The sequence below is a fragment of the Cinclus cinclus genome, chromosome 9, assembly GCF_963662255.1.
Source record: "Cinclus cinclus chromosome 9, bCinCin1.1, whole genome shotgun sequence".
NCBI lineage: Eukaryota > Metazoa > Chordata > Aves > Passeriformes > Cinclidae > Cinclus > Cinclus cinclus.
Genome location: NC_085054.1, coordinates 24,553,356 through 24,580,179, shown reverse-complemented (window position 1 = coordinate 24,580,179; position 26,824 = coordinate 24,553,356). Strand labels below are relative to the sequence as shown.

Sequence of the window (26,824 nt, the reverse complement as noted above, 5' to 3'; positions counted from 1 at the left end):
TCAAACGTGATGCAGTTTTCACTGACAATTCCATCAAAAAAACTCTGAGAAACAGCAGAAAAGTATATAGAGAATTTTAAGAGGTATATTGAGGGTATTAAGCCTCTAAGGACATCTATAAGTATCTTTAAGGAAAGAAAATCACTTTGCTAAGCTTCAGTTATTTGCAATCAACTTAATCATTTAAATTGTAAAAATATACGCTATTGATATCCATATTTTCTACCTCGGTTGGAAAGAACAGAGTGTGTTGATTTGTTGTATTCCTTTCAATCTGAAAGGAATTTAATCTTTTTTGTTGTTTGATTCTGAGAAACTTAAGGTGGAAAAAAAAATGTTTTGTATATGCTGGGGTTCATGGTGTTTTTGTATTTTAAGATTACTTCGCTTCTGGTCTGTATTAACTTTGTAGATCCCAATGAATTGTAAAACTAAATGCCTGCAGAGCTATATATGTCCACTTCACAGCAGATGTAGAGTTACTCTGTGATTTACAACTGCTTTTTCAGTGTGAACTTTTGCACCAAAAAAATAATTAGATGTAGCAGCTTACTGAAGTAACTTGTATTTTCAATAAGGTAATACAATTAGCTAGATTTTTCTTTTATTATTTTTTAATCTAGATACCTTCAGAATATATGAAAGTTTATTTTTACTTTTGGTATCAAATAAGGCTCCTGCTCCCCTCTAATTATGCCAGTTAATTAAACAGGGACATTATGCACTGTGAAGAAGATTAGGATGCATCAGTTGTTTATGTTTGTAATCTTTCTTTTGCAGGACCAAAGAATGAATTGTTTCTTTTTTATGGGAAGGGACGGCCAGGAATAATCCGGGGAATGGACCTGAATACCAAAATATCTGATGAGTACATGATCCCCATAGAGAACCTGGTCAATCCTCGTGCTCTGGACTTCCACGCTGAAACCAATTACATTTATTTTGCTGATACAACCAGTTTCCTAATTGGACGACAGAAAATTGATGGCACAGAGCGAGAAACAATCCTCAAAGACGGTAGGTGATGCTCAGAGATGGTGACATTCAGGAATGCTCACTACCAAGAAGTTAAACTGACATTTGCAGATAATTTAAAGGGTTGGTTTGTTTTTTTTTTTTTTTTATCTCCCATGGAAAACAGACACAAATTTGACCTTGAACAGAACTGGAGATACTTTTTTACAACTTCCTGTTTGGGGTGGGGTTTTTTTTCTTTTTTGCTGAGGGCAGAAATGTAAAATTTGGTTAAGGTACTCTGTTGTGAATTCTTACCTTGTCCATTGAAGATTATACCCACTGGTGAGTAATTCCTGTGTCTCCACTGTGTCCTTCCAGTAGCTGGATATTTGTTGAGCCATCCCAAATCCTTGAAGACTTTTTAAGGCTTCTTCACTCCAGCCTGCATCACACTGTGGATTCTGGAGCTTATTCAAGTAGTTTGGCAGAATGAGACTGTCTTTAGTGCTTGAAAACTCATTAGTGAAAAAGCATTGTCTTTGCTGGTGCATTTTCTATTGTGTATGTGGAAGCAATAGTCAGACCTAAACATTTATTAGAACCTTAATTAAGATGCTTGTAACATTTATTATAGCAATGAGAGAAAATGCCAGCAAGTCTTTAGTTTCCACATCTCCCACCATACTGAATCTCCCTGGTCTAGAATCATATCTCATCATACCAAATGTTGTTGCAGTCAAAAAACCTCCCAGTTTGTCAATTGGTATTTTGTTTTCCTTCTCTGAAATACTGCTTCAGCAAGAGGTAGCAACTGCCTCAGCTGAAATTCATTCTACAATAATTATTTTCTGGTCCTCAATCTAAGAAGAAGCATAAATATTCATCTTATCCTTCAGAGAGCTTAATATCTTTACCTGTGAATGGAAGCTCAGGACAGTGAAAGTAACTAAAATACTATTGTTTTAGCAGGGGGATGTTCATTCCTTGTCATTCATAATGCATGTTTTAATCCACAATTCTGAGCAGCCATCTCCTCTGTGCAGTGATATGATCCTCTTTTAGTGTAAGGTCTCTCCTCAGAGTCTGCATAAAGATCCCTTCAGCTGCAGTTGCAAGGAATAGTGACAGGCTCTTTACCCTGCTCTGGTGAATGGTTAATAAAGGGCATTTGTCTCAGAAAATAACAAATACTCAGCTGTCAGTCTGGTAATTCTTCATTTCACTGCCAGCATGGGAATGGATAATGCACATCTCACATCTTCCATTGCTGACTTTCCTTTACTAACTGTACAATGAAGTAGTTCTAATGTGGAGTAGAGGAAGGAGCAGTAAATACGTAAATTAAAACATTATAAAGGAGCAACAATGAGCATTCTGGCTGAAAGGTGTCAGAGGTTGGGATTGGTTTACTCAAGCATAAATAAACCTTGTATGCCAAACCAGAAAATTGATGATATTCCTATAAATAACGTTCAAGTGCAGTGTGTATTCTTCATAAGTACAACAGAGCAAAAATATTAATGCAATACCGAAAGAGCCGTGGATTATGTGGTGATTTATTATTGGTGATTCTACTTTTGCAAAGACCAAAATTATGTCACTGTCATTCTCCCCTTGTTTTTTTTTTTTTTTTTTTTCCCCAGGAACTTACATTGTTAGTTCTAACTTGGTGTAGTTTCATAACTTTAAAGTATATTAAAAGAACATTTGTTAATGTATTTTTCATGATTTAAAAAATTAATATGGCCTCCAGCCATAACACCTCAGCTTTTATTCTTGTCAACTCTCACAAACTCAGCAGGGACAGATTAAATCGTTCCTTGGTGGAAGGCTACTCCAGAAAATCAGGTGTGTCAGGAGGTGGTTTAGTATTTGCTCTGAACAGCGTGCTGCTAAGGGCTTCTAGCTGTGGTAGGTGCCACTTCTCAGATTAGAAGTTGCCTTTTTTTGGTGACTATCAGTTTTTTCGAAAATGTATACACTTGTTCAGACAGCATTGCAACTCAGATAATTACAGTTTGCCTACATGAGAGCCTGATCCTACAGCTGGTGGTTGGGAATTGAGATCACTGAGCACCTCACACTGCTGGAGTTTGATTTCCCAGACAGTTTCAGCTGTGATTTTTGTTTCTTCACTTTGGGCAGCAAACTGCTGGGTGGTGTTGATAACAATATGACACCCTCCAGCACAGCCTAGCTCAGAGCTGGTGGCACAGCTGAAGTAGCACTGTACATCCACCAGCAACAAAATTACAAAATTACAATTAACCTTTCAAGCTTTCATGTAAAATCAGTCTTTTACATTAAAAATTGGGAAAAAAACTCAGACATTTTTTGATGTATCTAAATACTGTTCAGACAGTGCAACGTGAACACAAACTCAGGGTTTTTACTTGTCTTTGTACCCCTATTTTTTTTTGTTGTTGTTGTTTTTTATTTTTTTTGGGGGGGGGGGGTGGGGGTACTGTGGGCCTAAAAGTTTCATAATACTTACTTGTAAATATTAGTCAAGATGGTCAAGCTGTTGCTTAAACAAGGCCAAAGTAAGTCTTCGGACATTGTTTAGATGGTTAGTATATACAAGAATTATTTTCCCACCAGGTTTTATTACACATTGCATTGATGAGCTTGGCCATTCTGTACCAAATTACATGTTGTGCCTGTTATCTGTTCCATACTCTAAACCAGTGTGGCAAACTGCTGCCTCTGGAACTGGTTTTAGAAACCTCACGTCTACATTCAATGTATTTGGAGCTCTTGTATTAGTGTTGGTAGTAAAACTCTGATGGAAATTCCAGAATTAGAAATGTTAACTTTTCAATTAGCAAGTGAAGAATGATCACAAGGATATTTTATTACCTCATCCTTTTTATGCTGAAAGGGCTTTACTGCAGAAGGACTGGATTACTGTAAAATCAAGATAACAATGGCAGAATGACCATTGATTTCTTCCTGTGGAAACTTGATGTGAAACCCATTTGAAAAGTAATTAATGTATTTACGGCTTTTAGATAGTGAAATAAAAGTGAATGTGTAATTGGAAATCCACAAGAACAATGAAAGTTATCTCTGTAGGGTCGTGCTGTGGAATTCTCCTTTAAAAAAACAAACAAACAAAAAAAAAAAAACGTTTTGATCTATTTAGTATCTAGTTACTATGAGGGTTTTTTTGGCTTAGATCGTATTTAGTTTAGAATCACATTTGCCCCAAAATTTCTGCAGAAGGCAGGGTAGCTCAGAGCCAGCATTGTATGAAGCTGAATAGACATGGAGCAAAAGTCATGTAAATTTTAGGAGGCAGCCAGCATTCCAATCTAACAGTTTTGCTGCTTGTACAAGTACAGCCCACATTTGGACTCACTTGACTCCCAAAGAAGCAAAAAATCAGCAAAATATTTTCCTTAAAAAGATTATCTTATTCATATAAAAATCTGATCTTGTTAGTATAAAATTGTCTTTAGCTCAAATTGCTTATGTCAGACAGGATAAATATAAAATAAAATGGATTTTGAACAAATCACTCCTTGTCCTCAAGCTTGATTTTACTCATGTCAGTGTTTTCTTGACTTGAGCAAAATCTGCTGAGGCCCTCAGAGCTCTACAGGACATTACTTTCACAGCTCAAGTGTGTCTGTGATGCCTCTTCTGTTCATCAGTTTGTTCTTTTTCTCCCTGAGCCTTGGGCTCCAGGTCCTTGGTAAAATTCTTCCCTTCCCTTCCCTTCCCTTCCCTTCCCTTCCCTTCCCTTCCCTTCCCTTCCCTTCCCTTCCCTTCCCTTCCCTTCCCTTCCCTTCCCTTCCCTTCCCTTCCCTTCCCTTCCCTTCCCTTCCCTTCCCTTCCCTTCCCTTCCCTTCCCTTCCCTTCCCTTCCCAATTTCCTCAACCTCTTTGACCACTCCAAGACCAAAGGCCACTCTCCTCTCTCAGGAACTTTCAGCTGCCTCTGAAATTGTCTTTTCAAAAGAATGCAGCACAGGCACTGAGAGATGAGAGATAAAACGGGCAGTGTCCATCAGCCTGGGGAGCTGGCTGAGCTGCTGGCAGTGCTCTCAGGCACTGCCTGACCCACAGCTGTTGTGTGCTTTGGGTCATTCTTGTCAGACCAGGTGGTTGCTGGGTTAGAAATGTCATCATTCTGTTGTTTCATGTCCCAGAGAGCTCATTCTGGCACCTTTGCTTCCCTCAAGCTTCTTAAACCACAAGGAAAAAGTTTCCCAAAAGTGCAGTGGTGTTCAGGTGTATCAGATAAAAATGTTAAAATACATTTTGCCAGACTCTTCAGCACATGAAACTATATATTTTTTTTCAAATAACTTTCTCATATTTTGTCTCACAGGATGTGTTGTCATCTCTATGCCTGTAATTGTTTTACAAAATTTAGGTTTAATTTCTTAAGTGAATAAGGTGTAGTTGATACTTGGGCTGGTACCAAACACCTGTAGTTTGTTTAGGATCTTCAGTAGATAAGGGAAAAAGCAATTTTAAAAATATGACATGGATATCACATCCTGAATAGTGAACATAAGTAAATCTAGAACATAAATAGTACTAATTTCTTACTAATGTTCTCTTTCTTTCAACAGATCTTGATAATGTGGAAGGCATAGCAGTGGACTGGATTGGAAATAATCTGTACTGGACCAATGATGGCCACAGGAAAACAATTGCTGTTGCCAGACTGGAAAAAGCTGCTCAGAGTAGGAAAACTTTGTTGGAGGGGGACATGTCCCACCCTAGAGGAATTGTTGTCGATCCTGTCAATGGGTATGAAGCAAACTGATTTTTCTGCAATGATTGTAGCATAAATCCAGGACTGAATTTGCTCAGGATGAGGTTTGTAGAGACATGTACAGTCTGTTATCCTTCAGGAGTCTGCAATATCTGTAATTCCTGCACAGTCTTCTTGCCCTGAAGCCTTCAGAAGAATTTGTATGCCTGTCACTGTTGAATGTCTGTCCTGTTAATCTGAATGTGACTCACCTTTTTCTCAAACAAATTGAGGGTGTAAGTCCTGTATGAATTTTTAATATCGAGTGAATTTTAAGATGCTCTCCTGTGTTTCTCTCTCTGTATTCTCAATTTCTGGACCGTATTCTTGTACACATTGGTTTACAACACCGAGACAGGTACTCTTCATTATGTATTAGGTTAAATTAATTTTGGTAGGCTACATAATTAAAAAAACAAACAAAAAAAACCCCAACACATTCTATTACTGTGGTAAAATGGTGGTCTACTCAAAAAAATCACTGTTAGGTTTGTTCAGGGAATTGTCACTGGAGAATAATGTAGGTAGGTAGTTTCAGTGTGGCTGGATTGATAGCAAATTTCCTATTATAGAAAATATTTACACTCTCAAGTTTCCCCTTTTGAGCCTGTCCTTTGAGGAGTGGAAGTGGCTGTGGAAAGGCTGCAATTCATTAAGGTCAGATAGTGAGGATATAAAATCAGACCACGAACCATAACCACACCTGCAATTACTTTGTTAAATTTTCCAGCTCAGTAAATGCATGGCACAGGAAGCAGTGTATGAAGATGTATTACCTGAAAAGGGCCATTATATAAAACACTTCTCTAATAAAATAGCGTGTCCTTCATGATTATACTTCTCATGGAAGCTCTTCCTGAGGGATAGCATTTATTATGGCTTTTTAATTGTGTTTCCAAAATTTGAGTCTTGATTTAACTGGTGTTGGAGCATTAACTGCATTTTGAGATGCAATTAAAGCACTGACACAAATGCCTGTCACTGTGAGCAGGTTTTAGCTTATGGCAGGATAACTGGAATAAGGACAGACAATAAGTTAATGGAGAAAAGCTCAGTAATTGACGTTGAGAAGTCATGTAAATATTTGTAAGACATATTTTGTTTCCCAATAAAATAAGTGCCATATTGACCTATGGCTGCATGAGCCTCAGGGCATGTGCAGGGTTTATAATTCTGTGATTAAAGGGAGTGCTGTTGGAGTCAAACATGCAATGGAGTGTGTAAGGCTTGAGGATCAAAAATGGATTGATGTTCTCTGCAGATTTTTACAAAAACATTAAAAAAACCAAAAGCAACCTTCTAGTGGGAAAATTTACAGAAATGATAAATAAGCAAAAAAACCCTGCATTTGCATATCTGCAAACTTCGGTAATTCAATTTTTCTTTTTATTTCCCCCCCCAGTTTCTCATAAATATCAAATTATGCTTATACATAAAATTGCATTTGAATATATATTTTTTTTTGCCAGTAGCCTTGACATAATTTACACAGGTGTGATAATAAAATAATTTTTCACTTCAGTGTATCATTCCTTTGTAAATTCAGTATTTAAATTCCAGGACTTTATTCTTCAAAGTACAGGCCAATTAAATGGTTAATGGGTTAGGATCACAGAAATTGTTTTAGAAACATAAATCTGGTGGAAAACCAGGTGAGGTACATCAATAGCAATTAAATTGTGATAACTTAAACTAATAGGATTTAAGACTGGCATGATGTTTTTGTTCTGTTTAATGCTTATTAATTGCAGTCAAAGTTTTGACTAAAAGTTAACATGTGCTGTCTGGCAAATGTTTTATGAAATTATCTGATTGTATGTGATACAATCTAAGATGATTCACAGAGTGCTAACAGGTTTCTAATATTTTCTTCCTATGAACTAATTTTTCTTAGGGAAAAACAGGCTAAAAATAATAAGAAAAGTGGTGTTTCTTAGCATATTTGATGCCCTCTGCTTTTGTAGAAGTTGAAATTGTGTATTTTAAATGGTTGAAATCATAGTTTTCAAGGGCAAATTCTGTAATATAGTATGATAGTCAGAATAATTCAATAAGGAAAGTTTTATTCTCTAGTGTCCAGTAGAGAATGGCTCATAGAATTCCTCTGAGCCAGTACTTTTAGAGGAGTTAGTAGATTTTTTTTTTTAACTTTTCCAAAGTAATGGTGGTGCCTTTCAGACTTTGTTTGTGGCTTTTTTTTTCCCTAAATATATATTGCTGCACTATAAGCCATAAAACTATGCTAAAATTGCCTACTGCCATTTTTTCAACGAATTTTCACAGCAACTATTTCTAAACATTTTTGTGACAGACAAAGTACTTCTAACAGTTTTCTGAGTGATTTAGCTGCTTTCATGTAGGACCTGAAGTACACAGTAAGTCAAGGTTATCCTTTAGCTCTAAAACCAGAGTGCAAATAATTACTGTGTCGCAACTTCTTTGATAGAATTAGGTGTAATAAAAAGGAGATTCACATCATAAAGGCAGATTAGACCTGGCCAGAATCAGCTCACTTTAAAAATTTGAAGTTGGTGACAAAGTCAATACAAGTGAAGGATTGAAAAAAAAGCAAAAAAAGAAACTCCATAATTCTGGTGGGAATAAATAAGGTTCTAATTCTTTGACTTTTCTTGTCTATTGGTTCTCTGGTATTCATGTAATTTATCACAATATGAGCAAAATACCATAAGTGTCACTTCAGCAGCATCCAGTGGTCAGGGACAGTAAATAGAGTTGTAGAAACAGCAATGGAAAGAAAGAAGCATGCAAAAGTTAAAATTGCTCTGGCTTGAAAGCTAAAAGCCTGCGTTGCCATTCACCTGATTAAAATGGGATCTGAACGCTCATTTTTGTAATTCCCTAGATGGATGTACTGGACAGACTGGGAGGAAGATGAAATAGATGCCAGTGTGGGGAGGATTGAGAAGGCCTGGATGGATGGCTACAGCCGGCAGGTTTTTGTCACATCAAAGATGCTCTGGCCAAATGGTTTAACTCTGGATTACCGTGCCAATGTGCTGTACTGGTGTGATGCCTATTATGATCACATTGAAAGGATCTATTTGAATGGCACTGACAGAAAGGTAAAAGAGAAATGCTGCTGGTTTGCCACAGGCATGTTCTGTCTCCGGGTTTTATTGCTTTTTTTGTTACATTAAACATACTTCCTAAGGTTTTTAAAGTCTGCAGAATCCTCTGGTGTGTCCGGCATCACCTCTGCTGGAACGATGGTGGCAGTCTCAAGTGAGAGATTGAAACACAGCTTAGGGTGTTCTTCTGTCCTAAGTGACACCAAATCTGATTTTTTTTTTTTTTAAGTTCTTCTTCTTTTTTCATGAGGCAATGAGTTCTATTTTGATTGAGCCATGAAGCTGTGAAGAGCTTATCAGTAGAAAAACCCGTTTGTTTTGGCTTTGCCAGAGCAAAGCCTTTTCCTTGAACTTGCCTTGAACTTTGCTGACTGATATGTTTTTTTTTATCAATCTCTGGGCCTCTTTTGAGCATTTGTGGTAATATTCAGAGGAGCAGCACTCAACAAATGCTGTCAGAGATGGAGAGAGATTTATTTTGTTGTTGCTAATGCCTGTACTAGCTGGGTACAGGTCTGTGCAGACATTCTGTGTGGGTTTGTAGAAGCAACAAGCACAGAATAAGACACTTTGAAAATGGTTAAGGCTCAGACTGGAGTCTGATAATTTGGGCAAGTTTTACCATCTGCTTCATAAAATTATTGACTGGTGAATAATAAGAAGCACATGTCTTTACAGGTTTTATTTTAAAGTGTGTCACAGCATGGTTCTATTTGTTTTTTTGGGGTTTTTTTTGTTTTTTTTTTTTGAGAAATGATTTTTCTATAATCCTGAGAAATAACAAAAAATGCATAACTAGTCAAATTTATGTAGCTGAAAATAACTGTAAGATACTTGCTTTTGATGCTTAACTGTCTGTATTTAATTATAGGATATTTTTGGTCAAAAATTAACTGGATCAGTCACATCTATAAATCTTTAATGCAGTAAAGATTTTGGGGAGTAGGGAGGTCCTTAATTCCACCAATAGCTGTCAGATTGACTGATTGATTAATTTGGATCAAAAGCAGTTCAGAGATGAGATGCTTTGACTATAAGAATTCCAAGTCCAAAGAGAAAATTTGAAGAGCAGAAGGGGATGATGTTTATCAGTCACCTCAAAGGAGTATTTTAGCTGTCTTTATCTCTGCGTTCTCTTGGGTTTGTGTCTAGAAATAGACAAGGAAGGGCATGTGAGGAGCTGCTTCCTTCTCTCTAGAGGCAAGGTGGAAAAGAGGCTCTTGGTTCCAGCAAGGATTCCAGCCAGAAGAAGGAGACCAATGACTCCAAACTGAACCTGCTGGGATAGAATCCCAGGATCACAGAATTGCTTATACTGGGAAAGGCCTTAAGATCTTCAAGTCCAACCTTGAAACCAACACTGCCAAGTTCACCACTAACCATGACCCTAAGCCCTGCTTGTATGTCTTTCAAGTCCTCCCGGGGTTATAGACTGCACCACTTCCCCAGGCACTCTGTACTTGTGTTCTCTGATGGAGGCCACTTAAAGTGAATTTGTATGAAGGTTTTTTCTCTAGGTTAGATATGGGCTCTGCTGCGCAGAAGAGCTTTGCACTCGTTATTTGATTTTATTGCAATAGAGTGTTATGTTTGGAGCAGTATCTCAGTTGTCCTATTTCCTGTTTTACCTTCTCTGAAAAATTAAAGTTTCTTCTAACCTTGCTGATGCTCACCTACCACTAATTAATTTCAGGTCGTCTACAATGGAAAAGATTTGAATCATCCTTTTGGACTGTCACATCATGGAAATTACATATACTGGACAGATTACATGAATGGGTCAATTTTCCAGTTGGATCTGGTAACAAGGAATGTGACACTGTTGAGAAGTGAGAGGCCACCTCTGTTTGGGCTCCAGATTTATGACCCACGCAAACAGCAAGGTACTTAGACAGTTTCTCCAGAGGTCTGTTGTTAAAGGACATTTTCCCTTAGAGTCTCCAAGTGTTTTGAGGTGACTGGATGAACAAAAATAGAAAAACAAATATGAGTTGTGGCATGAAAGAGTTACTCTCCAGAGTTTCAGTCCATTTATGTAGAAATCGATTCTCTCATAAATACTAAATAGTGAACCACAGCATTATTCCTGTCTGAATTCCTTCTGTGCATTCACACTTCCTTTATTGCCCTTTCTTTGTGTCGTCAAGAGATGCTGTGCAAGTATCAGTTACATTGGGTAACATATCTGCATTGGCTCACAGGGTAACATATCTCCATTGGCTCATAGATATAAAATGCATTATTACATTTACCTTCTCTTAAATGAGATCACAGATCCTGCCTGTATTTTCTTTTTTTTTTTTTCCTTTTTTTTTTTATTTTCTCCCCCGTCTTGGTCTACACTCAACACTGTATGCTGCACAGAGCAGAAGTAGCTCTTTGAGAGTGGTGGAAAAATCCATAGTTGTTGCTACTTGTATCAGGAGAGAAATGAGATAAAAGCCATAGGTTTGCATGGATGGAATTTAGAAAATGCAATTGCTACTCTATAGGTAAAGTTAAAAATGTGTTTTACCGAAGAAAACTTTGTGTTCCATTTACTACATGCAGAGTTCCTATGACCTGTTGAGTATTTGCTCACTTTAGTTAAAATATATTTCCAAGTACCAGAATGTTTGTCTTCCACCAAACATCAAAATGAACATCTGGAATTAGCATAGATAAAATAATGTTTAAAATATTATTTTTTTACTGTTTAAATTTTCTCTTTTCTGATGCTGTAAACATCTGATTTTCCTTTACCTAAACCAAGCTGGTCTGTGTAGCTCTGTGCTAATTCAGGATCGCTGCAGCAGTGTTCCTCTTATCACAGCTGCTTTTCAGGGGTTTTCTCTGACATTCAAGAAATGTAAAACATGTAAAAGTATAGTTTGTTTGGGTTTTTTCTTAGATTTAGTGTGGGTTTTGTTGGTTGATGTTTTTAAGGCAAATCTGGGCCCAAATCTACCCTCAGGGTGGCCAAATTTCATAATTCTGTGTCTGCTAATAGATGTAGTGTTTGCTTTCACTTCTACTGCTGCTTTATCTGGTACTCAGAAAATTCCTTTATTTTTCACAAAAAAAAAAAAAAAAAAAAAAAAAAAAAAAAAAAAAGGAACAGTTAATGCGGTTGCTGTTAGCTTCCAAATAAGCTGACACCAGAAAGAGAAAGCATTGCCTCTCAGACAGTTTTGCTGAATGAACTAAAGTCTTAAGGGAGGGAATTTGACTCGTTAATATATTCTTTGTTTGAAATTGTAATTGGAATTTTGCAAGCTAACTGCAGCCTTTAGGAACTTCCATTTTTGTCATGCTTAATAAGGTTGATCTCGCCATTGTTCCCAAAGGAGCATAAAAATTTATTTTAAAGAAACTATTTTTGTGTGTGTGCATGTTTTCCTTGTAAAAGAGCAGGCTCAAGGCTGAATTGCTGTACAGAGAAAACCACAGGAAATCACTTTATAGACAACTTGTATATTAAAGATTACATGCACATACCTCAGAAACTTTTGGCTGTGATATTTTGAGGTGACTGCTTTGATGCTGCTGGTCTTGTCACTGTCTACACAAGCAGAAGAAACTGTGTAATTTCATTTGGCCGTAGTTTGATTCAGAATGGGGTTTTTGTCAGGGAGGCTTTTCCAGGATAGTGTCCCAGTGCTGCTTTGCTTTGTGCTCTGGGTAAGGACACGAAACTTTTGGGATCTCCTCAAGGAGAGGTGTTTTTCTTTGTTTCTCTCTCATGAGGCATGATCCCCTTGGGGAGGAATGGGTTTGGGGTTTTCTTTTTCCTTGCTTTCAGAGCTTAGAATTCACGTTACTTTCTTAGGCTGAGTCTTTGGGTCTCTATGCATCAGGAATCCCTAAAAAAAATGGGAAGGTGAAGCAGAGTAATCATAGGAGTTGGATTTACACTCAGAATATGACCCTGCCAAGGCCTGCAGGTATTTCCACTTCTTTGAAAGGCTGGATTGTTACTTCCATGTAAATAATTCTTGTGAAAGTCCATTTGCAGCAATTTAAGGTAGCCTCTTTTGAAGTCGGCTAATGTTTCGACTCCTCAGATTGCAAAGAAAAGCTTGAGTACCAGGCTGCTGTTTTTCATGTGTAGAAGATGATCCTTAGAGTGGGTTTATACAATTTAACAGTACTTGAGGTTAGGTTCATAGAAGGTACAAATGCAATAAATACTTCAGTGTATCTCTTAAACAATATGATTAAACAAATGTACATGGTATCCATTTTTTTTTTTTTTTTTCTGAGAACAGTGACTAAAATGCAATTACACTGTTGGTTTAGCTCTGGACTATTTTGTTTTAGCTAATTAAAATGGAATTGGCCTAATTTATTCACGTGCAATCAACAGGGCAACAACTGTTTTAAAAACATTCAAAATATGAAAAATATGATAGTAGCTTTGAAAGTATTTTAAAATTTTGTGACTATCTTAAGAACAACCATATAAAATAGCTGTTAGGAGCTGTAGTAGAAGAAATTTAATTTCCCAAATACTTGATTGCTTTACAGGTTCTACAGCTTGTTCAATAAAGAGGCTTAACCTATTTGAACTGTGTTTTGGGAGACATTTCAGACTAGGAGTCTCTTCAGCAAGACTGATGGGACTGAAGGTCTCATTGCACCTTCAGGTTGAAGACTGCACTTTATAAACCTTTTTATCTTGGATCTTTTTGCTTTAACTCTTGGTACTTCTATTTTCCTTGTCATCATCCCCTCTTTTATCACTTTACCTAGCACATAATCCACTGTGCAGGAGTTTGTCATCCCAATTATGAGGTTAAGTAGGAACTTTTCATCTTCAAGATAGACCACTGGACTTTGATATAGTGATTTAATTTTTTATGTTATTTATTTTCAGCTTTCATTGGGCTTCAGAATCATCATGTGTTTTCTATATTTGGCTGAAATAGTCTTTTATTCTGTAGGTTTATTCTCTTTTAGTGAGCTGACAAACTCATGTACATTCTTTAATTAAATCACTGCAAATGTTTTGATTTGTGCTACATAATTTTGGAGTCACTTTTGAAGATCGTATTTTGCTTTATTTATTTCAGCATCTTCTGAGAACTTTTTAAACCCTTGCGTTACTGACATCCTTTGGTTTGTACAACAATGTACAAAAGATGGAGAGACTTTCAAGGCTACTTTTTCTGAGGCTTTGTTTTACCTGAGATTTTCCAAAATTTAGACTATAATACATTTCTTAAATTTTTGATGTTTTGTTGATAATATTTTGGTTTTGGTGAGCATAGATGTGACAGAATTTTTTTTTTTTAGTGGTTTTGGTCATAGTCTCAGACTTGAAGTCAGGGTCTAATAATGTGTATTAAGTGTCCAGCCTAAGCTCTTTCTAAAATTGTGATCAAGCCCTCAGACTTCTCAGAGAATTCCCATTTTCCCTGGTTATACAGCTGTTTTCTTGTCAGCTCACTCACACCCTGTCCTGTGAAAGTACAAGTACCACAATGGTCATTAACATCATTTTTTATTAATCATTTTGCACAAATTTATTTAAAAGTTCAGTGGGGATTCTTCCCACTTCTCAGTGGGGACATTGTTGTGTCTCAATTGACACATTTTGTTCTAAGAAATGTTGTGCATGGTGGATCAGAAAAAGTATTAAAAAAGTTATTAAGCACTGCTCAATATTGTAAGACCTATTCAGGTACATCTTAAAATATAAAAAAAAATTCAAAATCTTGCATTATTTACTCATTATCTGATGTTCATTTGATAATTTAAAGAGATTTCCCTGCACCTGCAGGACAGGCTCTGATGGGAGAGTTTAATATCCACGTTCATAGCTCCATGAGAACTTAATATCAGATTTTCAATGAAAAGTGAAGTGAGGAGTTTTGAGTAGAAGGAATTATGTGGAGTCTGTTTTAGCTTAGGTAGCTGATGAATGTTTTCTGCACCTTTAAAAGGAGGAACTGCTTTTTTACTAGAACAGGAAGATGAAGAAAAAAAATTAAAAAGTAGATTTAATTTAAAGGTTCAGCAGACATGAAATTTTATATATCACTTGATCATAATCACTTCTCACCAGCATCTGAAATCAGCAGAGCTTTGCTTAGAGGAGCAGCGCAGACCTGAGCAATTAGGCTGTGACCAAAGTGACACAAACCACAATGGTGACTTAAGTGGGCTCTCAGTGACTTGGAGTCTGGTTGTCTCAGGAATGAGGTGCTGAGGGTGCAGCAGCCCTTGGTGGATGGTTAAAACACCTGACAGCTGTCAGTGTCTTCGTGGGAACAGCTTTGGGGAAGGAACAGTAACATGAGAAAACAAAGCAGGGAAATGGCAGATGTATGCACAAAAGAGTAGTGGAATATTTTCATGTATTCTGCCATAAATCTCTCTGTACTTTTGTTTTCTCTCTCTTTTTTTCTTAATCTGCATTTTTAGCCACATTGTTTTAACATGTACAGATGCCAATTAAGAACATTCCTTTATCTGCTGTTTGATTCCTCGAAGCTACTGCATGCATCCAGCTGTGCCAAATTTTTGCAGTGTTTGTTCCTTTCATAAAGCAGGCAGATAAAATGCTGTGACCTGATGTTACAGCTTTTTTGGGTTACTATTATTATTATTATTATTATTATTATTATTATTATTATTATTATTAAATATTGCAACCTGTAACTAATTATGTTTAAATATCATAACCCACAGTAACCAAACTATGAGAATAATGTTCTCCCAACATGAGAGGAAAGTAATTGTAAAAATTATTCATCTGTTTATGTTCCTATAGGAAAAAGAAGGAAAAAAAATTAGAAATCAAAGCAACTAAAAACCCCATTGTTTTTGTCCTAGCATGGCTGTTAGTTTTAAAGTTGCTTTTTATTTCTTTTCCCAGGTGATAATGCCTGTCGTGTTAATAATGGAGGCTGCAGCACTCTTTGTTTGGCCATTCCTGGAGGCAGAGTTTGTGCCTGTGCTGATAATCAGCTTTTGGAGGAAAATACTACAACCTGCATGAGTAAGAGTCTAACAGAATATCTGAGTTGATGCTGCTGTTAAGGGATCAAGTCAGACCTGCAAATAAAACCAGAAAGTGTGACCTCCTAGAGGGTCTATAAAACAAAGAAATATTACTTGAATAAATATTCTAGTTTGCAGTTTGCAGAATAGAAAAGATTTTCCAAAGAAAACAGAATATTAAGTGCACTATTTAAGGATAAAATGCATTGGGAAATATTTCAGCATATCTGATACGATAAAGCACTTAAATAGTTCACTGAAATATTTTAAAAATATCAGAAATTAATCCTTATAGTTATTAAATTAAAGCTACATGAACAGTTTTCTGATTATTCTACTAAGTATCTTAGATGGAAATCTGACATTGGAATGTTCATAATGGAACTGTTCATAAAGCACATCAATTAGATGTATTTATGTATTATAGGTTCTGACACAGACTGTGCAAATATTGCAGTCTTTCATCTTTCCTTTATATGTCTTCATTAAAACAATGGTAAAAGCTGTTCTAATAAAAGGTGGGATATTTAATTAAAGTAATAGCTTGCTATGTACTACAGGTATTTTTTTAATGTTTAGACCTGGTGTTTTTAACTTTCTAAAAATTTTCTGTATTTTCTCTAAGTCTCATTGATGTATTTCTTGAAGTGAACGGTAACATTTTATGTAAGTCTCCAGCAATAACCTTAGCAGGGATGAGTAAAGCATAAGGATTGTTTCATAACATTACGGAGCCTGCAATGAGCAGGCAGAGCCATCACTTTTGTTAAAAAATAAGCGATTTTTCTTTTTAGCAGAAATAACTGGAATGGGGACTCCCCACTGGTAAGATGGAATGGTGGCATTCAGAAGAGAGGTTAGATACTTTGAGATTGGAACGGGGCAGGTTTCCTGATTTTTTCCCAACACACTTCACTGTCTGCCTCTCTCAAAGGCCTCTGGTGTTCCTCAGAGGGTCCTGGACTGATGTGTGGCATTTACACATGAAGCATTCTGAACCTGATGTTGAGGAATACATCTGCCTGGATTTATCAATGAGCTTGTAGCTTGCTACTTAACTGTACCTCAGCAGAATTTTATCCTTTCTTCTCTGCAGAGGCTGTACCAGTGCATAATGCAGGTGTTTTGAGTTGTTGCTTGGATACAAGAATCAGCTTTTTAGTAGTCATTTCCTATCTCTATATGTGCACCAAAATTTGGCCAGTGTCTGTTAGAATATTTCCTGTTTGCTGTTGATGAGGTATTGCAATATTTCAAACTGATATTTTACACTGATCAAAACACCAATTTAAAAACCAGTTTGAGTGCCATCTGTTCAGAGTTTTTCCATTTATTAAAAGTTCATTCCACCAACCATGCACTCAGATATGTGTGCCAATACAGGCTTCAGGTGGAATTACCTCAGACGCGCCGAGCTTACGTAAAAATGTTCTGAAGAGCGAGAACAAGAATTGATATGTATTTATGCAGGGGCAGTATTGCTTTCGGGGTGTATGCAGCAGATAGAGATGCATTTGTTGGATGTTTCCCCAGTTAAAGAGGGAGAAGTGCTGCCCCAGCTGTGCAAGGCGGAGCAGTTCCAGTGCAGCAACAAGCGCTGCATCCAGGAGCGCTGGCGCTGCGACGGGGACGACGATTGCCTGGACGGCAGCGACGAGCACTCGGAGATCTGCTGTACGTATGCACTTCCCTTCCAACCCTCTACCCATGCTTGACTTCAAGGATTGCAAACCAAACCGTGCCAGCCGAACAAAAGCAATCATCCTTAAGCCGTTCATGCAAATCTTTCATTCCTTCTTTCCTGCGTGTAGTAATAATAGTCCTTTATCCTAGTAGTCCTTTCAAATCTCACTGGTGCACTTGTTGCATAGCACAGTGCCAGAGCAGTCATCCCTTTGAGTTGGTGTAGTCATTCCTGATTCTTAAAATACTGGTGGGTTTTGCTTTGTTTTCCACTGTTTCATGCATGGGTCACAGTATTAACACCCAGTGGGAGGGAATGGGAAAAGGGAGCCAGGCGTCCCTTTGGTGGAGTCACTAGCAGGACAAGAGGTAATGGGCACAAACTGGAATGCATTAGTTTTATCTGAACATCTGAAAGATAACACTTTTACTGTTAGACACTGAAGTAGATTGCCCAAACTGGTTGTGGAGTTTCTGTCTGTGGAGACAGAAGCAGTTAAAACTTCTATGGACACGGTCCTGAAAATCCTGCTCTATCTGGCCCTGCTCAAGTAGGAGATTACACCAGGGGGTTTTAGCAGGTCCTTCCAACTGTGAAAATTTCTGAAATTGTGTAATGCATTTCATAAGGAAAATAAAAAATAAAAAAAAAAATCAAAAATCCTCAGGAAAAAACAAAATGAAAGAAAAAAAAAAATCAAACCCACAAATAATCAAACCAACAAAGTAAACAAACCACCTCCATCCCGAACCCCCCCCAAGGAAACCAAACCAGAAATAAAACCAAACCCCAAATCCCTACATCACTTGAAGTAGTAAATTAATGTATGTTGTCTTTAAAGTAGTGGTTTTACAAGAGATGTATATTTTAGCTGTAGACGAGTTCCATGGTTAAAATGCAAAATAATAGAAAACATATCAATTGTGTCCCTGCAATTTCTGGAAGGAACTTAAGTAGCCTGCTTTAAAATTAGTGTTGCAGCACTGAGAATTCTCTTCCTTACTCTGTCACAATGATTTTTCTTTCTGTTCTTAGATCATTTCTCTAAACCAAATCTTCTTTACTGAAATGTAGGTGCAGTATTTCTCCCAATCAGCTGTAGACATGGGCACTCTTCTGCTCTGCAGTATTGTTCTGTGTGTCTGAAAACTCTCTTATCATAGTGTCTCTTTCTTATCTCTTTGAGACCAAGCAACTCTAAACTGTTCTGGGCTTTTGTTAGTTTTTTGTTGTTGTGTTTTGTTTTGTTGCTTTGGTGGTTTGTTTTTTTTTGGTTTATTCCCCCCTCCCCAGTAGATTATGGCAGGTTTTTTTAGATTTCATTGCTCTTTTCTGAAGTCGTTCTAGGGATAGAATGTCCAAAACTAGATGTGTGCATTTCTACTGAGGCCTTAGTGAAGCTGGTTAGGCTGAGAGGATGTGTTTGTGAAGGGTGATAAGGCTATTTATCCTTGGGTGATTCTTGCCTGCTTGACACGGGCCTGATTCTGCTGACACAAACTGATCTTGTGATCCTCTGTAATGCCTAGATCTTTTGCCATATGGCTGTTAAACGGCCAGTTTTGCATTTGTTTTGTTTAATTGTGGGGGTTTTTAACAGCATTTATGTATTTTAGTAGCTCCATGTAGTAGCTATTGCTGATATCAGTAATATTTCTTAAAATATTTTCCTAGTCCTGAATTGTAGTGCTTACTCTCATTTTGCTTTGAAACCAGCATTTCTTGCACTTAAATTAAGGAGCTTAGCTAATAAAGACAATGAGAAGGAAAATCTTTCAGCAGATTTGACTTGATTGTCTTTTAAATTAGTGTAAGGAAGACCGGTTCATTGATCAAAGCTTGTAATTCTCTGAGGATTTATACAAATATAAATGAAATCATGACCTGATTTTAAACCTGAATGTGATCTATCATTTACATGGTCAGTGTGATAACATTGATCTCTTCTCAGCAGTTGCCATAGTAACCCCAATAGTTCTTTATGAGTTTGAAATATTTGCAATTATGAGTAGAAGACACATATTGCTAAATATATATGAGCAAAAGCCTAATGACCATTTAAGGCCATGTCTATGTCAAGTATTAAAGTCAAATTAAAAGAAAAAGTCTTCAATTTGTGATTTTATTACTTGGTTGCTTCCAGTTCCAAGTCACATAGCAAACTTTGGAAGTACAAGATTTGGGACACCTTTCTGCTCAGATTATTAATTAATCTCTGCTTCCTGTGCTTCTGCACCCTGCACACAGACCAGGGTTCATGTGCTATTGATATCACCCTCGCTCTGCTCTGTCTTCAGTTGCAAGAATTGGCAGAAAGGTCAAAGATAAAAGCTACTGAAATGTCAAGGATAAGCCTGCAAGACATCCTTTCATTTTAAATACTCTTTGTTTCCAGATGTATGTTAAACTTTAAAAAAGAGACTGCAGTTGGCTGAGTAGGTGAAAAATAGCTGGAGATTATTTTTAACCCAGCATTTGGAACCCTGTGCAGTTTACTGTTCTTGACTAGATCAAGATGAGCAAGATCTGCTAATAATAGATGTCATTAGCATGAAAGAAGCAGAACATAAACACTTACTACAGTTGCAAGAGCAGGCCAGTAGTTATTACATAAATTCTGTGCATTCAGCTTCATGCTTTCCATGAGAATTGGTAGCCAGCAAAAACGTGTTTGAGAGATACCTTGTTCACTCCTGAATACCAGATTTCTTTGTTGTTGTTGTTGTTAATTTTACACCACATTGCATATTTCACTTTTTGACACCTACAATTTCATGGTGAGTAAACAGCAGATCTACATGTGGCCATTGACAGTAATGTGCCTCATTTTAGAAGCATTTTATGACCTGCCCAAATCCCTGCTCACTGTGGTATCATATTTTGGATCTGCACTTAGCAGCTTGCATCTGTTCCCTTCAGTGTTTCCCTTTGTTTATATGCACTTTAGCTTGCAGACCTCATCACACTGCCCAAATGTGATCAAGGATATGTTTCTTTAAGGGAACAACACTATATAATGCTGCTACCTTTTATCACCTAACAGAAGAGGATCTCCACATTGGCATCTTTACTAGATATTATTTAATTTATGATTGAAGTACTGCAATATTTATAGTCGACTGGTTTGCTGAACAATCTTTGTGTCATGGTAGTTATACATAGAGGATAACCACACCAACTGCATCACTAGGGAACAGCATTTAATGTGTTCTTCTCACAGATTTCACAGCTTTTTTCCTCAAAGAATCTTCTTAAGGAAAAACAAACAAGCAAACAAACAAAAGAAAAAACCTCTTTTTTTCTCCACAGTCAATCATAGCTGTCCCGATGATCAATTTAAGTGCCAGAATAATCGCTGCATTCCCAAGAGGTGGCTTTGTGATGGAGCTAATGACTGTGGTAATAACGAGGACGAATCAAATAAAACGTGTGCAGGTAAAAATTTTACTTGGTTGTGCAAACAGGTTCTCTAACTTCAGTTCCATGAATAGTTCAGGACTGATTTGAACTGAATTGGACCAGGGTCCTACTTGTAATCTGATTATTGATGTTTTAAATTAATTCCGATTTTGATGCCACCAAGGCTGGAATGCAAATTATATTTCACTTAATCCCTGTGCTTGGCTGTGCTTTCCAAAGTTATTCAGCTCTTAATCTCTCCATACGAGTCCACTGTCAAAGCAATGCTCAGGTACAAACTTTGAGGTACAAATCTTTTTTGGCAGTTAGAACTATTTTTATTAATGTGCTGTGATGGGTGTCACATCACCAGTAAATTTTATTTTATGCTGATTTATTTTATGCATAATTAGTTATTAAGTTTCCACTCAGTGCCTTGGAATTCTTTCAATTACTGAGTTGTTAAATGGAGAGAGGGTTTTTAAGCAAATAGCAAGATGAGGATTGTTTACTGATTCCACTGTAGTAAATCATGGGATTCCCAATCTGTCCTTTGCTTGTGTGGAAGTGATGTTTAGTGTGTGTTGTCAGAGGCTCTAAACAAGCATTAAATCTCAAATATGCAACATGCCAGCCATCAATAAGCTGATGAGTGTTTTGAACTGAAGTGCAGTGCAAGACAACACACATTGTGTATTAAAATATTCCCTGTTGCCTTATTGCCTTGATATTCTTTGATATCCAGCTGTTTGCTTGTAGGGTGAGACTATAATTTGAAGACTAATTTTTTTTAACCCTATGTCATTTGGTGATGGATCAAATTTTGCATTCTTGTTTTTCCATTTATTCCTGCAGTGGCAAACAGTTAGTGTTTCAAAAATTACTTCCTTGAAATATTTTAAACTTATATTCCTCTTTTGTGTTTTGGGCTACTTCTCTGAAGAAAAAGGAAAATGGTAGTTGAAAATAATACATAAAGAAATATTCTTACAGTTTCTGGGTTTTTTGACATATCAGCCAGTATTTTAAGGTGTAGAAAAACAACCGGGTGAAATCCAAAACTTAAATTTGGTGTCAAAATCTGTGTTGCTATCACTGGCGTTGTTATGGGTTCAAATTCTAAACAAACAAAATTATACATAATGACAGTTTTCTGTGTTAGCTTTTTACTGACATTTTACTATTCATCAGCTTTAAAAGTAATTTCTGTAGCTGCATAGCACAAATTCTTTTAGTGATCCTTATTTCTTCAGAAGAAAGACATGTATTGATTTCTTTAATGGATGATGACAGCTAAGTATTTGCAAAGGCAAGGATTTTAAGAACAGTGAGGCCAGGCACATCACAGACTGGCTGATTCCCATTTTTCTGTGTAAATACAAAATTCACAAGACCATTGTTCATGGTGTGGAATGCAGGTTGCTAATATTCCAACTGGTGGGCATTTTTATGCCCTGATTTTTGTTTACTTCAAGCATTAGTGCATATTAATTCTCTTCTTCAGAGTTATATCTAGAATTTCATGTTCTTTTATGAAGAAGAAACCACTAAGAACTCCACACAGCAGAGGTAGAGCACAGCCCTGCAGATGAGCTCAGTTCTCTCTGAAATCAAAGGTGAATGATGTTTATTCAGAGCAGGGGAAAGGTGCAGCAGGCCAGGAGGTGACCTTTAGCCCTGCAGCTTCTGAAGTAGAGACCCACCAAGAGACCTAAGGGATCTAGTCCATTTCCTTTGTATTTTTGGAGTGTTTTGTCTTAACAGCAAGAACTTGTCAGGTTAATCAGTTTTCCTGTGGGAATGGACGGTGTATCCCAACGTCATGGCTGTGTGACAGGGAGGATGACTGTGGAGATGGAACTGATGAAATGACATCCTGTGGTAAGTGGATTTTTCTTTTGTGGGGGGAAAATTGAAATTCTTCTGTAACGTATAAAACATACAGGGATCTCGTTGCATGTCGACTGTAATGATAATGCTACTTCCAAAACGGCAAATAGAATTTGTTTGGTTGATAAATAAACCCAAAGCAAATGCAGCATTTTGTATTTAACGAGTTTTTAACTGCAATACCAAATATGCGGATCAATCAGTATTTTTTTTTAATTTACAGCCCATTATCAAATTCTGTCACCCTCAAAAATTATTCTTTATCTCTGCCACATACCTCTCCACATGGGCCCCTCAGCATATTCTAGATGTCAATAAAATCAGCTTGTTACAAGCCTCAACAGAAGTATATTTGATCGTGTATTTTTCAGAAAAAAAATAAATTCCTTGGTTCTGTCATGAGAGAGTATCAGCAGCTGTGCTGACTGCTGCTTTGCTGAGATACTGCAGAGAGGGGTGTGCTCTCTCTAATCAGCTGCTTCCAAACAATTAAGGATTTTAATAGTCATTTGTTTTGCAGGGCACTGGTAACTGCTGTGAGTCTGAGAGCACAGGGGTCAGTGAGCTGTCTGTGGATGCAGAATCAGAGAATGTGATGTGTTGCGGTGTTGAATCACAGGATGGTTTGGGTTGGAAAGAACCTCTAAGATCATTTTGTTCCAACCCCCTGCCATGGTCAGGGACATCTCCCAGTAGACCAGAGCTTCATCCAAACTGCCACTGAACTCTTGCAGGGATGGGGCAAAAACTGAAGTCTTCATACAAATAAAAATAATAATAATAGACTTCTAATTGCCTTGCTTCAAAACAAATTAGTTCAGTTGTGTACAGAGGTGGGAGGAGTGACCATGGAAGTTGTATTTTGCAATCTCTAAAGTTCTAACTCTGCTTCGTGGCACAGCATTGACTCTCAATGCTAGAGAAGTTTCTCTGCCTCCACCTCGTGTTCTCAGGCACGTCAGCCACACACAGATGTTCCTGGCACCCTTGGAAGTCCTTCCCATGAGCTTTGTTCAGTATTCTCTCAGTTAACCCGGAATATTTCTTCCTATCTTTTAATCAGGATTTATGTCACTGGCTGTTTTTCATGTTTCATGCTATAGCATCTTGTTTTGTTATCCTCAAACTCTGTGGTTGCTCTAATATGTCTGATATTTCATTTTTCATCCTGCCCTATAATTTGACCACTGGGCATGCTAATGGCATTTACTTATGTGCTCTGTTTAGTGGGAAATATTACCTTCTATGCTGTTTAAACAGTTTAAAACTCTTGCATCCATAAGGACATAAGAAAGAAATGAGATTGGTGTCTACACTGTGGAAAGGCTCCACTGGGAGCTCAGGAGTGCCTTTTCTTGGTTTCTGTGTCTCCAGGGAGGTCAGGACAGGGCTGGGTGTGGATCAGCTGCAGGCTGAGCATCTCTTTTCTCTGAGGTTGGGAAGGATCATAGGGACAATGAGGGGAAGTGCTGTGTGTCCTCTAGCATGTGAGCAGGAGCTGTGGCTAATGTTGAAAGCTGGGACAACTTCTGGAGATGCTGAAAAACATTCTTGGAAAGGCTGTGGTGGGCTGGGAATTGTGAGCTGGCTGCTGCTGGTGGTGGTGAGGGTAATCACAATTTATTTAAATCAGTTTCTGTCCCTTTGTACAGGTGAACATAAAGAAAGTTAAGTCATGGAGGCATTCATGTATGGAAAAGAGGAAAATTATGTTTAATGAACGAGTTAAATTTGTGGGAAAATTATTTGAAAAAGCGAAATTAAAAGTTGCTTTTAGCTTTGATTGAAGCACATGGGGCATATATTATGGCTAAGTACTACTGCAGTTGCACACTTCCATTTTTTTTCTCAGAACAGATTTTTGTCACTTTAATGCTTTTGTTTAACAACAAACAAACAAAGACCCCAAACACCAAAACCCTAAACCAACAAACCCCAAATAAACAAACAAAAAACAAGACCAACCAAACAAAAGAAGCAAGAACTTTCTAAAGTAACTAACAAAGTGTTGCTATCAATGGTAGCTTTTCTTCCAACCCTCCTCTACTTTGAAGATAATTGCCGCTGTTCAATTAAGTTCTTGGTGCTCCCTACTTAATTTTTAAATAAAAATTTATATATATATATATACTAATCTACTACAAGATGCAGCTGGTTTGGTTTAGTGCTTCATCAGAGGATGACATATTTTTTAAACCAAAACTTTGTGAGGTTCAGTAAATATAAAGTGATTTCACTTCTCATCCTAAGAAAGTTGTATATTTATGTGGCATGTTTTAAAAATTTAGAAAACCTCTTCAGTATTTCGCAGAGTGTTTAGCAAGTTAATAATAAATGCACACATCTACCTATGTCATTGGCTTTAGAAGAAAAAGCAGTCTGAAAAATATCAGACTATATTTAAGTTACTCCATTCAGAAGCATATTTGATAATTATAGAAACAAATATGTATGATGATTCTTATGAATGATATTGTCTCAGATTTTTACTGCTTTACTGGAATGCTGGGAGGAAATGTTTGTGAAGGCTGACATTTTAATTTTGGATTTTATTATGCCAGTGTAGGGTAACTTTATTTCTTGGCTGTTCTTTAGCTTGATATTTAACCTTCCCAATTTATAGTGCTCCATTTCCTGTCTCTAACTGGCAGTGCTGCTGCAATTGGAGAACCCTTTTGTAAATAAATGGGAAATAGAGTTAGTATCAGTCATCGAGCTATGGTCAGCCTTACATATTGGCATGGCTAGTGGGAAAACCAGCCTTGGTCTCATGGGCATATAGGACCAGGCCATTTGTCACACAGTAATGAATTTCATGGCCCATGTTGATGAAAAGTAGGGCTTGGGCAGTATTTACAGTTTAAAGTTATTTTATCTTTTCTTTTTGCTGCCTCACCTTTTTCTCCTCTCCAGATCAAATACCTGGGAGGTGCAAATGTTTTCTACAACACACCTGTGTAATTTATTCATATAGGAAGGTGGCAGAATATTACTGAAGAAGATGTTATGTTAAGTGGTTTCTATTTCTTTTTGAATGCTTTCACAGAGTTTCCAACATGTGAGCCACTAACTCAGTTTATCTGCAGAAATGGAAGATGCATTAGCAGCAAATGGCTCTGTGACTCAGGCAAGTATTGAGTCCTCTATATCTGAAATGAATATGAAGGATATCACATAAATATTGCTTTGATGATATTTTTTTTTTCTGAGACTCATATTGTCAGTTTGGCTTGTAAGTGGTCAGAGAATAAATAAATATTTTTTAAATTACTGATCTCACCCAGAAATTGGCCATACTGAAGGTTCAGATAAGGAATGAGGCTTTGGATATTGTAATAAGCACAAATACAGAAAAAAAAAAAAAAAAAAAGGAAAGCTATTTCTTATGAAAGTATTTTCTGTTCTTAGAAAACAACATGATTTCAGTGACCAATATATATGATTTTTGTGGACAAGTTCAGTTCAATAAATAGCATCCCTGAAGAGTGAAGGCCAGCAAGACTTTACAAGATATTTTGTTGTTTTGGCTGGAAGAACTGTATATATTTGTATATTTCAAATGCATGTTTGAATGTTAAAATGAATCTCCTCTCAGAGCCTGTGCTGTGGGACTGATGCTGCTCCGGTCCTAATAACACTGGGTTAGTCCAAAGCATTTGGTGTTTCTCTAATTTTGTTTGTCTGACAGGTATTTTTAACTGTAAATGGACAAATTCCCGAAATTATCACAGTGTGCTGATGAATTTCTGTGCATGGAGACCCTTTAGAATGCAGCTAATATATTTACCTCCTTCCTCCCTTGATGACCACGATCAAATTACGGGAATTGCCTTAAGCCTTGTAATGACTACAACATTAGAGTAATGAGAAACTGCAGTCCATGATTATTTATGTGCTTTCTCCACTTTCTACTCTTGTAAACATGCAAACAAAGTTAAATACTATTGTAAAGAAATTCATCAGGTTTTCATTTTGGTTTCTATGAAGCTGTTTGTTACTGTGATTAACTATCTTAGGTTATCACAGAGAATAAAGTAAACTGACTGTGTTTGAA

At 37.1% G+C, this 26,824-nt stretch overlaps 1 protein-coding gene across 1 annotated transcript in view; it reads left to right on the top strand.

Moving 5' to 3' along the window:
• The window catches only part of LRP1B (LDL receptor related protein 1B), a 290,652-nt gene that overhangs the window by 69,262 nt on the left and 194,566 nt on the right, over nucleotides 1-26,824 (top strand). The window contains exons 8-16 of the mRNA XM_062498644.1: nucleotides 781-1,017; nucleotides 5,540-5,720; nucleotides 8,588-8,807; nucleotides 10,507-10,696; nucleotides 15,673-15,795; nucleotides 17,331-17,471; nucleotides 20,791-20,916; nucleotides 22,645-22,761; nucleotides 25,817-25,897. Of these exons, the coding sequence (XP_062354628.1) occupies nucleotides 781-1,017; nucleotides 5,540-5,720; nucleotides 8,588-8,807; nucleotides 10,507-10,696; nucleotides 15,673-15,795; nucleotides 17,331-17,471; nucleotides 20,791-20,916; nucleotides 22,645-22,761; nucleotides 25,817-25,897 (1,416 nt within the window). The remainder of the gene's footprint in view (nucleotides 1-780; nucleotides 1,018-5,539; nucleotides 5,721-8,587; nucleotides 8,808-10,506; nucleotides 10,697-15,672; nucleotides 15,796-17,330; nucleotides 17,472-20,790; nucleotides 20,917-22,644; nucleotides 22,762-25,816; nucleotides 25,898-26,824) is intronic.